Here is a 13,044-nt window from a genome sequence, read left to right as displayed (position 1 = left end):
GCTGCCCAGATACTGCTCAGCTCCCTCTGCCTCCAGTGGTGGCTCCTCCTCTTGCCCCTGCTATGCTGCTCTGGGCAGCAGGTAGCATGAGGAAGTGGCTGTGGCTGTGGGGGCATGTGATGGGCACCACATACCCAGCCATGCTGGGGGGAAACTGTAGGTAGGTGGCTTCTGCCCCATATCAGGGCTCCAGCTCCCAGCTGCCTTCTATCCACTCCGCCTACCCAGTGCAGTGAGCAGCCACCTGCAGTTGGCTGAGTGGGTGGAAGACAGCTGTGTACATTGGCTGGGGTGGTGCCATTAGCAGGGTGTGTGCAGGCAGGAGTGTGACACTTGGATTAACTGTCTCAAGTTGTCACGGTTTAATATTACGTTTTCTTGAACTTGTTTTCCTGTACTTCAGCAACAAGTGCTAGAAAAGAAAACAATGAAGAAATAATTTTTCTATATATACTGTTTCATTTCTGTGGTTGTCTACAAGTATTTACTGACTAATGCTAGTAAAAGTTGGAGGAAGAGGAAGTACAGTGACTAATGAATGGCAGTATCTTTGTCTGCATCTTTTTATGTGGGGTAACCAGAAGTTTGGTATCCACTGACTATCAAATATTCTTTCTGAATATTATTTTTTCTTCTTGTGATTGTTCTTACCTTGAATACTATATTTGAAATTTAGGCCCTAATAATTCAGTCTTTGTAGGTCTGTGAGTCCAACCAGTTTTTCTTCTCCATGTGGAGAGACTGAAGGCTGCCTGCATGCAACACTTGAGGACAAAAAGATAATTACACATTAACATATCAGAACAGTAAAAAAAAAAAAAATCATCACCTGTTTTTTGAATTTACAGTTTCATATGAACATGACATGGATCTGGAAAAGGCAACAAATGAGCCTGAAGTTTCAGGTTGGTACCCTATTTTTTAAAAGTATTAAAAGATTTTTATGCAATTTTTTTATACCCTGCTATTCTTCTGTTTTTAAATAGTTTGGTATATTTAAACAGCTTTTCATGTTTGTTGTAATATTAGATACGAGTATTATGCCAATTTGGGTTGCCTTTCATTTCCAAAAAAAGTCACTGTTTTACCAGAACAAAATAGGTTAGACTTCCATGGGTGAAATTCTGTTCGTGAAATCATTTACTTTGGAGGTAAAGAAAGGGGATGAGTGGGTGTCAGGATTTTATTATATCCAATGATGGTTCTTTTTCAAGTTTTAACCTGTAGAAAACACTTGTTTCCTGTGCTTACTTGTGACTCTCAAGAGTCTCAAGTACTTGTGACTCAAATAACCAATTAATGGACCTTAAGACTGAAAAGAACCACTGTTAGAACCCCTTCATAATGCAAACCTTAGTAGTTCACCTGTAATTTGTGCATTAAACTAAATAACTAAAGCAGTATCTTTAAGACACCTCCAATCATGATTTTAATTTTTTGTAAGAAAGTCTGCTGAATCCCCCAGTAAGTTTGTTCTAATAACCAATTCCCAAAACTGTTAAATTTTCACTGTTTACTGTTTGAATTTGTCTAGCTTCAAATTGCAGTCAGTGGATCTTTTTCTTACTGCTTGTTTTATATAAAAAAATTGTACCAATGAAAATCTTCTCATTATGTAGCTTATGAATGAGTTAGCATTATGATTTAGTTAGCTCTTAATCTTCCTTTGGACCTAAATCAGGGGTGGGTAATTATTTCAGGCAGAGGGCTGCTTACTGAGTTTTGGTTACATGACAGGCAGCCAGGGGCAGATAAAAATTAATTTTCTAAAATTTTTAGGGGCCCCGCAGGCCAGATAGGATGGCCTGGCAGGTTGCATCTGGCCCTGGGGCTGCATTTTGCCCACCCCGACCTGAATAGATTGAACTACTTTACTCTCTCACTCTAACACAGGTTTTTCAAACCTTGAAACATTCTTATATCATCCCCAAATCATCCTGTCTTTAAACTTTCTTTTTAATGTATGAAAACCATGATCTCATGGTAATTAAGTACAAATATATGGACATAATGACATTTCTTTATCCAATCAAGGATTGAATGCTGGGAGTTCATGTTGAACTGGTCATCTGTGGCACCTTCCTCCCTGCCTTGCCTAACTCGATAATCTATAGTAGATTTTCCATTCAGCTTCTTTTCTTTGAGTTTGACCTACATTCTTTATTCCTAGATGTGTGACATTGCACTTCAGTATAGTAAAAGCTACTTGTTTGGCAGTATCCAGTTACTAGATCAGGAGTAGCCAACCTGTGACATGTGTGCCACGAGCGGCACAGGGAACTTCTGTGTGTGGTGTACAGCAAGGAAGGGAAGGCAGTAGAATGACAGGTGCATCAAGGAGCAGAAAGCAGAGAAGCAGATTAGGCAGAGAAAGGGGATAGAAGTGGCACTTAGGTTGAGCATAGAAATGTTACCACTTTTTCTCAGACATAACACATACTCTTTCCTCTCCAAAATCAAGTGTTTTAAGCAGCAAAACTGTTTTCTTTGCCAAAAAAGGAGATGCTGTGCATGCCACGCAGCTGCCAAGATGGCTGCCACTTGCATGGCTTGGCAAACTAAATAGGTAGAGTCTTGTGTTAACCCTCTCAGCCATAAATATTGAGGTGCAGACAGAGCAGTTCCCCATTGCAATTCAGCACTTTGCAGGCAGCGCTATGAGTTGCAATGATCCCCTGGACCCAGCAGAAGTTTGCTCATGGGTCCGGGAGTTGGGGATTCTGGATGCTTACAGCTGTGAACCTACATTCTAGCATGCTTGTGTGTGCCCTTGTTGCCAAGAAGGCTAACAGCATACTGTGCTGCTTTAGTAGGAGCATTGGCAGCAGACTGAGGGAAATAATTATTTTTCTCCTGTGTTCGGCACTGGTAAGGACGCCCCTGGAAGTACTGTGTTCAATGTTAGGCCCCCCACTACAGAAAGGATGTGGACAAGTTGGAAAGAGTCCAACAGAGGATAATGAAAATGTTTTGGGGCTGAGACATAAGACTTCTGAAGGCAGGCTGAGAGAATTGGGCTTAGGCTGCAGAAGAGAAGACTGAGAGGGGATTTGATGGCAGCCTTTAACTACCTGAAAGGTGGTGGTTCCCAAGAGGATGGAGCTAGATTGTTCTCAGTGGTGGCAGGTGACAGAACAAGGAGCAATGGTCTCAAGTTGCAGCAAGGGAAGTTTTGGCTGAATATTAGAAAAAACTTTCTTACTAGGAGGGTGGTGAAGCACTGGAACTGGTAACCTAGAGAGGTGGTGGAATCTCCCTCCTTGGAGGTTTTTTAAGGCCCAGCTTGACAGAGCCCTGGCTGGAAAAATCTGGTTGGGGAGTTGGACCAGAGGTTCTTCCAGCCTTAGTTTTCTATGATTCTAAGACTTGCTAAAAAGGTTGGCCTCCCACTGTATTAGAGAATCATAATGACTTGATATAAATGACTTGTCTTCATTTCACCAGTCCAGTAGTCTGTGTTTAATTAGTAAAGATTATATTTTCTTCCATGCTATTGTAGTTAAATAATGCTGGCATTATTTATAAGAACAGTTCATGCAAGACTGTCCACTAAGTGTCCTCCTTTGAATTCCAGTTAAAAATTATATTTTTTAATGTTTAACATACCCTACAGTGTTTTTGTATTCATCAGAATGGTACTACATACAATACATAAGTCAACACACTGTTAACCAAAATTATAGGCTCATTTAAAAAACAAAAAAACCTCTTACCTTCATTATTCTAACTGTCCTTGTCTTGCAATAATTCTCACCCTGTTTCAGGCATCTCAGAAGAAAAAGAAAACATTTAGCATTATTTTAAGTTTCGCCCCCTTATAATCATCTATGGTATATGTCAAAACAATATTTTGATCAAAAGTAAAAATTGTGTGTGTATTCTCCTAATTTTTCAAATACTCTTTGCTTTACAGTTGCATTTAAAACTCACTGAGGATTGTGTGTGCCATTGTTGAAAATATGTACTTAATTTTACTTAAGTGACTAGCTCAACTAGCCTCAGTCAGATAGGCACGTTTGTGATTTTAAGTATGTGCATAAGTAAAGGGTTGAGGACCCATGGGGGTATGTCTAGATAAGCAGGAATGTTTGTTTTCATGGGGACAAGTAGCAGCAGCACATGTTGTGCCAGTGCTGCTTGTCCCTGGGGAACGGCTGTGCCACATGGCCTCTGGTGTGCAGCAGGTTACCCTGGGTGGGTAGGGGAGACTATGGCCAGCAATTTATGTTGGCCCCAACAGCCTCACCTAGGGGCTGGGGAAGCTGCAGCATGGAGTCTGGCTGACAGTTGGGAGTGTGGCTCTAGTGAGTCAGACCCTGATTTTAGGTGGGACAAATTGCTGCCACATGCACCACTCCACCTTTTTTCCACACAGATTTTTTGATCCTAGGATCTCCCAGGGTCAAAAAATCCTCCTGTGCTGCAAGGTAGCAGTGCAGGAAATGCCTGAATGTGCAGTGTATGGTGCTGTCAAATGGCTATGCTCATCTGGATATGACCATGGTGTATATTCTGGATTTTTTTATAATTCAGTAGTCATTGTTAAGCAGCATATTGGATTGTTCTGATAAATATTGATATATTAGATGATGTGGTTACACCTGCGTTCCTGAGCTATTTAACACCTCATTAATCAAAGCACAGCATACTAAAAGTACTTCTTTTTTTAGATGACATCGAATCATTTGTAGAAGAGAATATTGAATATCCCCCAGGTATACTGTCTCAATTTTTTTTTCTGTTTTACACATTGGGTTTAAAAAGCTGGGTTTTGGTTATGTGTGGGACTCTTTTTTTAATACACAGTAAAAGGTTGTTACAGCTTTACATAATGTATTACACTTTATTTTGATTTTGATGGAGTAGTTTTAAACCTAAACCTGAATTAGGCAGACAAAGTTCTTTGGGTATATCTGATATCTTTTATTAGACCAAGTAAAATACGCTCCCTCTGCCTGAAGAAGGGTGTTTGTTAGGGCTGTGTGAGGCTTCGGACCATGCTTTGGATCCAGAGATGCTTCAGATGCTTCGGCATCTGAAACAACATGTCTGGATCAAAGCACTGGCTTAGTTAGGCGTTCCAAAGCGGTTCAGAGCTTCTGAGGCACTTTGGAAAAGCTTTGGAGCTGCTTTGGAGATGCTGCCATAGAGTATAATGGGGAATCAATGAAATAGCAATAACTTTGTTGTTTTTTGTCTAATTTGGATGGAATTTGCAGGGGTGGTAGCCTGCTGAGAGCATGAAGCCTGCCAAGTTTCAATAAGATCATTGCAGGGGTTCGGGGGGGACTGCACCCCAAATTCTTGAAAGAAAACTCATGTCACGTCTATGTGTTACAACACGGGGGCGGGGAAAACTGCAGGGGTGGTAGCCCCTGGTGAGGCCACAAAGCCTGCCAAGTTTCAAGAAGATGGGTGCAGGGGTTTGGGAGGAACTGCACCTCAAGCTGTGTACAAGCAAAACTCAATGACATGGGTGACACTGTGTGTGTTAAGGTGCAGCAGGGAGAAAGCTGCAGGGAGGTAGCCCTTGCTACGACAGGATCTCTGAGGTGGTTCAAAGCTTTGGAGCCGATTTGGCCGGATCGAAGCGGGAACCCAATCCATTGCTCCAGATTGGATCCCTGGCATCCGAAGCCAGATTGAATAGCTGCCTACTCACACAGGCCTAGTGTTTGTGTCCAAAAGTTTGCAGAAAAGAATTTTTCCAACTATTTTAGTTGGTCAAATAAAAGATATCAGATTGATCCAAAGAACTTTGTCTGCCTATGTCCTTAGACCAACGTGGCTACAACCAACAACCCTAAGCCTGAATTAGGCTCTCAGTAATACTTTTAAAGTATTTATGAATTTTATTTTTGAATAAATAATGTTGATATTGGATACCTTCTTGGATTTTTATTAGTTGTTTTGTTACCCCTAAAATTCTGACTTGAACATTCATTTCATTTTTACAGAAGACATGGTACAGGAAGACTACAGTGAAGAACATGGTATAACAGCCATCATCTTTATTGAAAATATTGGTCATAATAAAGAATACATTTTCTGTCATGTTAATACTTCACTGTTTTTTATAAGCCCACTTTCCCTCTCAAAAGGTTTCTTTTGAAAATGTAATTTTAATGGCTTTGCTCAATTGAAATACATTAGAGCTTTGCAATTACTTACATATTTGTTACAAGGAAATTACAAAAAAAAGGGCACTAACATAATTTTCAAGAGTAAATCTAACTTAAATTGTGCTATTATTCAAATTGCTGTTTCTTTATTTAAAAATAAAGACTTACATTTAGGGAGGGGGCTTGGGTGTTGCATCTAACCTTCAGGCACTTAGGCTGCTTGCAAATGTGAAAAAACAAACATACTGCACTTAACTTTAAATTTGGTGTGCTCCTGTGCCAAGCCCAGCTCAAGTTCAGAAATTAATGCATTACTTCAACCTGACTCTGCAGCATCTATATAGATCAGGTACTTTAGTAGGATTTTTTTGGAGCTTTTATCTAGTAGCCAAAAAGCCCTGCTGAAGTGCCTGATCTATACAGACACTGCAGAGCTAGATCTAAGTAATGTGCTGCTGTTTTCAGTAAAGCAGTGTCTCTCTTCCACCCTCTCCGCCCTGCTCCCCCCAATGTCTGCAAGCAGCCTTGATTTATAGAATTGAATTCACAAAACCAAAGAGCTGAAGGGGGAATTAGACACCTCCAAATAGGTTTTATGGTAACCAGCCTGCTGAGTCATGGGAGATGCCCAAGATAGCCAATAAGAAAAGCCTTAAATATGTCTAAAATGCTACTAATATCTAGCCTTTTAAATACCCGGTTTTCAGTATTAAGTTAGGCATTTATGGGGTGCTAGGAATCATAGAGCTGAACGCTTTCCAGCAGTTAGGTACTTTAAATCATCCCCTGGATGTAGAAAACTAATTTACTCTTCTGAAACTTGGCTGTAGAAGAAGGTTGAGATGATCTTTAATTTATTTTATAATAGCTTAGTGATTAGAACAAGCAACAAGGATTACTGGATTACTCTCAGCTTGAAGAGTGGATGACTGGGTTCAAATCCTCATATTTCACCTCCCTTGAGACTGCCTTTAATACTGGACTAATGGCTAAGCTGAAAGGGTAGCCCTCTTTCCTTCCCTGTCTCCCTCTCATGCTTTTTACTCCTATGGCTATTAGGCTGTTGTGTAGCAAAATGCAAGATTTGAGCCAGCCAGCAAGCAAGGGAACCTAACTCAGTAGCCAGTGATTCAGGCTATCACTGTGGGGAAAGGGAGGCTGAGTTCAAGTCCTTGCTCCTAACACTATTTATGTATTTTATCCAATCACTTTTTAATGCAAAATGCATAAGCAGACCCAAAACTTCTTTCCTTTTTTCATATGTGTCCTTATCTCATGTTCATTCTTATTCTCTTTTTCTGGTCCTGTGAATCTTGCATTTGTTTCTGCACAGTGATACAGCTTCAACAGAGGCCAGAGAAAGCTGCTTGTTCCTTCATCCTAGTCTCTAGCCTGGTGCCTACAACACTCTCTTGGGAGGTAGGGCATGTGGATTTGAAGCTCCTTTGACTGAGGAAATCCTATACACTGTATTATGTATAAGGTAGACAGTGGTAGGTCTTTCTCCATCTGAGCTGTTTTTCGTGAGAGTGGCTATTGCTCCTGTGTTTTATGCTCAACTTTGCTCCTTACTGAACCCTCTTATTTTAATGCTTCTTGGGTACAAAAGCATCCCTGTGGAATTTCCACTGACTCTTTTATAAGGGCTTTATTTGTGCAGAATTGCTACATGGTCAATACCCAGAACTGTACTGAAGAATACATTTGAACAGTATTATACTGACTGCCAGAGGAATGAACTAAATGAATTTAGAGTGGGTTTCCACCTGTAACATCATACATTTATGATACTTTGGGCAAATCAAGCCTCCAACTGTTTTGAATACTATTTTTCCATCTTTTTTAGAACCAAAACATGAAGAAGAGACTGAGATCCGGGATCCAGGTACAGATGATATTGATACAACAGGTACATGTTGAAAGATACCTCAATTTAGACAAATGTTTAAAAAAGTTAAGACTGTGAGTAAATTGTAATTTAATTGAGATGTAGTTAATACTAATAATTTAACATTAGGTTATTCTTAGGTAAGGCACTGTAAATGATCATAATGCCAGTTTATCATCTTAGTTATATTATGGAGTATTCAAAAGTTTGATCATGCTCTTACTATATATTAAATGTGTGTTAAGATGGTTTTGGTAGGTGGGGCTCCTTGAGGCAGTTAATGCACTAATTTAATATGTCCTCTTTTCACCCCCGGGTTGTGTGTTGACCTCTGCTTCAAACTGAGTGTATATTGTCAGCAGTTAAGCAAGGAGCATCCTGCAGAAGATGCATTCATATTTTAGAAACCACCAAATTGACTACTTTGACTTGTTGCTCTTTTTAGATGTTATGTTGTTCTGGAATATCACCTAATTAAATAACAGTCTGCAGATGAAAATATACAATTGAAAGGCTGTTTGTTTTCGTTTTACTTAACATTATAAAATATATAAAATAACGAACCAAGATATACCATTAGATTGAGGAACTGGCTGTCTTTCATGCCATAAAGTTAGCAAGATTCAGGAAGCAATTGGACTTATATCTGGATAACAAGACTATCTAAGAATTCTAATAGTTAATGGTAACAAATATTAGAACAGATTTTAAGCTTCATATTTTTGTATTTAAACCGGTCTGTAACTGTAAAGAGACTGAAACAATCTGAAGTTGTGGTCAGGACATCCCACACTTATCAAAAATAACCTTCCTTTTCTCTTCGTTTGACCCCTTGGCTCTAACCACTGATAAGAATGGGATATTGAATTTGATGGATTGTTGATATGATTTCATCTGGCAATTCCTATCCTCACATTAAAATACTTTGTAAGAAACCCTATAGACATAAACGAGGAGAAAAAAAGTGGTTGGAGCTATGACAAGTCAGGTACAAAGGAAAGAGAAAGTAAACAGAAGAAAGTAAAGGGGAAGCTAAACTTGTTTTCTAGGTTATTAAGTCTAATTCTGTGTTTTATTTATTGTCCGGTTTAAACAACCCCCCCCCCCCGAAAAAAAACAAAACCAACTAAAACCCTGTTCTTCAAATGTTTTTCATATTGTCACTCTTTAACAAATAATTGAAAGATAAACTTTTTACCCCTTTAGAGTATGCAGAATCAGAGACTGCAGAAAAGGAAGAAATTACAGGTAACTTACTTCAGCATATTGACTTTCCTCATTTGCTTTACTGTGTACTGCATTAAAAAAATTAATGCTTTTTAAGTAAGTTCTTCAGTGAGGCTAGGAGTAGAGAAGAGGACAGTCTGCTCCTTCTCTTCCTTTAAATCTCTCTTTCTCTCTCTCTCTCTCCCCCCCCCCCTTTGAGATTTTTTTTTTTTTTAGGCCAACCTGGAATGGAATAGATTAAAAAAGAGGTGAACTGCTGTTTGTGTGTCCAAATGTGTGCAGTAATTAACAAGATTCCACTCTATTTACAAACTCATTTATGCCAGGAAGATTATAACTAAAGCATCTTGATCCTACTATCCTACTTCTGCTAGAGTTTTTCAGTTACCTTAAAATGTCAATCTGAGAAACTATGAGGGTATGTTTCACAAATAATATTTACTTGAATACAAGTTAAATCCCTCTCTGCCCCAATCATCATGCAAGGAAAAGCCATATCAGGCAACTTAACATTAGGATAGGTTAATGTAGCCCACCTGAATAAAATATATGTTAGTGCCCACTTTGCACAGTCCCCCCTTCCCTGCCTCCCACCCCAACACCAACTCTTTTTCTAGTCATGGTAAGCCATGAATACATTTTGACACTACCTCTTCACTCCTATAGCTGAGCTGCACCTTTCTTTCCCATTTCCAGTGAGTCTTGTGTATTTACCAGCTTTAAGTACCTGGCAAATGGAGCCCCAAACAGTTCACCCAGAATCCCTCTGTTGCCCCCTTCCTCAGTCCACTCTCCATGAGGTGGAGCCAGGCCAGGTTGTCTTGCCCCTCATCTGCGTATACATTTATGGAGGATCCCAGGACTCATGACAAGAACATGAGTAGCATTTAGTTTATTCTCTCTCCAGCATCTGCTACTTGCCTGGGGATTGCATAGATCTGTGCCTACAGCAGAGTCTGCATTGCAAGCAGTGGCCTGCAGCAGCAAAAGGTTGCCAATCCCTGTTATAGTGTGCTCTAGGTACTGTTGCTTATGGATGCATGTAAAAATTTGAAGTTGGAAATTTTGGAGATTCTTTGACTTAAGTTGCCTGCAAATGAATGGACAGGATTCAGTGGCTCAAAAGAAGCCCTCCAGTTGTATGTTCCTAAAAAGATATATACTTGTAGATGGAACATTCTTTTTCATCATAAAAGATATACTTTTAGACTATTCATATTTTATGAACAGTTCTCTTAACCTTTAACTTTGATAATGGCCCATACTTGTATCTCTAAAAATAAACTTCTGTACCTGCTTTTATACATCGAACAGGAGTGGCTGATGTGGAAGATGAAAGTAAGTAGTCAGCTGTGGGTATCTCTAAAAGGAAGGTTAAAAACTTTTTTTACCAAATTACTTTATTTCCATAGTATAACAATATCTATTTGTTTAAAATATACCTGCTTAAAATAACTTAATCTGTTGCATGTTGTAGTTTAAAGTGAATTCTAGGGGGGAAAGTTTGAAAACAAAAAAATTCTTCCAGTTATACCAAAGTAGCAAATGTTTATTCTTAACATTTTAATGCTTGCAATAAAATTGTTAATAGTTTATAGATCCCAGATCTCTGGAGTAGAATATGAAATGTACTGTTGTTCAAACTTACCTCTGTTCTGTCTGTTCATTAACCCTTTTATGCTTCATTTGCATCAGTATTTTAGGATTTGACTCAATTAAATATCTTTAAGTCTCTGAGTTTTAGGCCCCTGTGCAGAAAGTATCAGCTCTGGAGCTTCCTGCACACCATGCCACACATTAACTGTTTATATTGAGCTTTAATTTGAACGTGGAACATCTTTGGAGGTGGTTGGCTATCTTATTGTGCCATAAATTGATCAAACATGTGGCATGTTACAATTTATCATGCAATTAACACATTAGTTATGTGGTAAATATAATATCTGCTCTAGCCCTTAGTTTCTGCTCGTGCCATAAGACCTGTTTGCAAGTAGTAGTTGCACATCTTTAAATTTGAGGCATATACTAAAACAAGAGAATTGAAAACTGATAGTTGTAAATCAACACAAATATCCAGCGTCAACAGAAGATGCTTCCTGTTAAACATCCATTGCATTTGATGTCTTTGTTAAAACTAGTTTCCATTCATTAATTCAAGTCTTAGATTTTCTTTCTTCAAAACATATTTTGCCTAGTTCAGGGCCGTCCAGCTTCTAAGCGGCTGGGGGCCACATCGCCCACTGGCTGCACCAGTGGGGGTTGTAGCGCTGCAGATGCTCTGGCCTGCATCCTCAGCTCCCTGTCAGTGGGTTCCCCTGTTGTGCTGTGCTGCGCTGCACTGTACTGCACTATAAGGAGCAACTTAGGTTCCTCTAGTACTGTCATTTGTAGTCATTGCTATAAATTTTGTATCTTAGCTACAGGAGCCTATCCAGAGCCAGTAAATGAAGAGACAGAGCCAGGTATGTTTTTGGAACTGTATCTTTAAATCATGTAAATATACCTGTTTGGAGTATTTAACACTGAAGCTGTTTAATTATATTGTTGTGAACCTTGCATTGTAGGTGAAATTCCTGAAGAAGTGGAAATAAATGAGAAGCCATTAGGTATGAGCATTTACTTTTTTTTTTTTTAATCGGTTTTGCAAAGGACCGTGTTTAATTTTTTGTGCAGCATGTACAACAATATTTGATACTTTAATTCTTCAAAGACAGATGATTGTTTCTTTACCTATGCAAAAATACATACATATCTCATTCTGAAGACTGTTTGAAAAGACTAAGTTAAAAAAAATCCATTTGTATCTTTGGCTTTAATGTCACCAGGAACCATTGCAATTTAAGAAAGTTTTGAATCAAACATAAATCAAAGCAGTGTTCCAAAAAGTGCAAGTTAATGTCTATCAGTTCATAACAAAAAACACCTTTCAAGCCTTACTGGGTGTGGCTCTACAATAATAGATAATACTATGCTGTGATGGTACTGCGTGACAGTTCCCTGAACCAGTAATAGTATAGCTGCCTTGCTGTGGTGCAATGCATACACCCATCACTTTTGCATTAAAGTAGCTATACCACTTCAGTTTTAGGTAATGGTATGTGTGGAGGAAGTGTAGGATGTTTATAACCACTTCTTGGTTCAGGCAATACTTCAAAAGAACTGAATGACAATATTGTCTGAGGATTTGTTTCTATATGAATCAAAACATTTGTTCTGAATATTCTTGTTTTAATCTAGCTATTTATGCTGTTGATATTTTACTGTGAAATATTTTTGCTTCTTTAATATGTGATTAATTCTGTAATGGAAATACATTAAATTTGCATGTAGTAATTTGTTGCACTTGGCTAGTGTTTTATTGACCAGTTTGTTTGTCTATATTTAACTCTTGCGTATTTTCTGATCCTGAATATTGGGAGAGGAACAAATTCAAACACATACTGAATATAACTTTTTAAATTTCCTTCAAACAGAAGAAGTAAAACATGCAGAAGACCAAGTTGTTGCTGAACCTCATGAAACAGGTTTGTATAGTGTCTTTTTGCTCTGAAACTCTGCTCCTATTTTTTAAATAATGTGAAATTTACATAATATGACAATTAGACCCCTGGCAGATATTCATGTAACTGTGCCATGGGACCTGGAATGATTTTGGGATTGGGGATCAGATGTCAATTGTGCCCTCTTTGGCAGTGCAGGGCAAGCCTGAGATTGTAATCATAATTATGATCCCAGGCTCCCCATACACCAGGAAGTTTAAAGCTGGGTGTTGACAGCTCTGATAGTAGATTGTGAACTGGGGTGAGA

The 13,044-nt window shown here is 38.8% G+C and overlaps 1 protein-coding gene across 5 annotated transcripts in view; it reads left to right on the top strand.

Moving 5' to 3' along the window:
* Positions 1-13,044, top strand: part of ASPH (aspartate beta-hydroxylase) — a 202,911-nt gene that overhangs the window by 88,439 nt on the left and 101,428 nt on the right. For 4 of the 5 annotated variants that reach the window (XM_090040051.1, XM_090040049.1, XM_090040046.1 and 1 more), the window contains 9 exons: positions 849-905; positions 4,671-4,715; positions 5,958-5,993; positions 7,969-8,031; positions 9,217-9,258; positions 10,552-10,575; positions 11,655-11,699; positions 11,802-11,843; positions 12,711-12,761. In XM_090040051.1, coding sequence (XP_089896177.1) covers positions 849-905; positions 4,671-4,715; positions 5,958-5,993; positions 7,969-8,031; positions 9,217-9,258; positions 10,552-10,575; positions 11,655-11,699; positions 11,802-11,843; positions 12,711-12,761 — 405 coding nt within the window. The remainder of the gene's footprint in view (positions 1-848; positions 906-4,670; positions 4,716-5,957; positions 5,994-7,968; positions 8,032-9,216; positions 9,259-10,551; positions 10,576-11,654; positions 11,700-11,801; positions 11,844-12,710; positions 12,762-13,044) is intronic. The other variant, XM_090040047.1, reaches the window with a different exon arrangement.

Source organism: Crocodylus siamensis, chromosome 3, assembly GCF_052110815.1.
Source record: "Crocodylus siamensis isolate JL-2025a chromosome 3, ASM5211081v1, whole genome shotgun sequence".
Classification (NCBI taxonomy): domain Eukaryota; kingdom Metazoa; phylum Chordata; order Crocodylia; family Crocodylidae; genus Crocodylus; species Crocodylus siamensis.
This window is presented reverse-complemented; position numbering and strand designations above follow the sequence as displayed.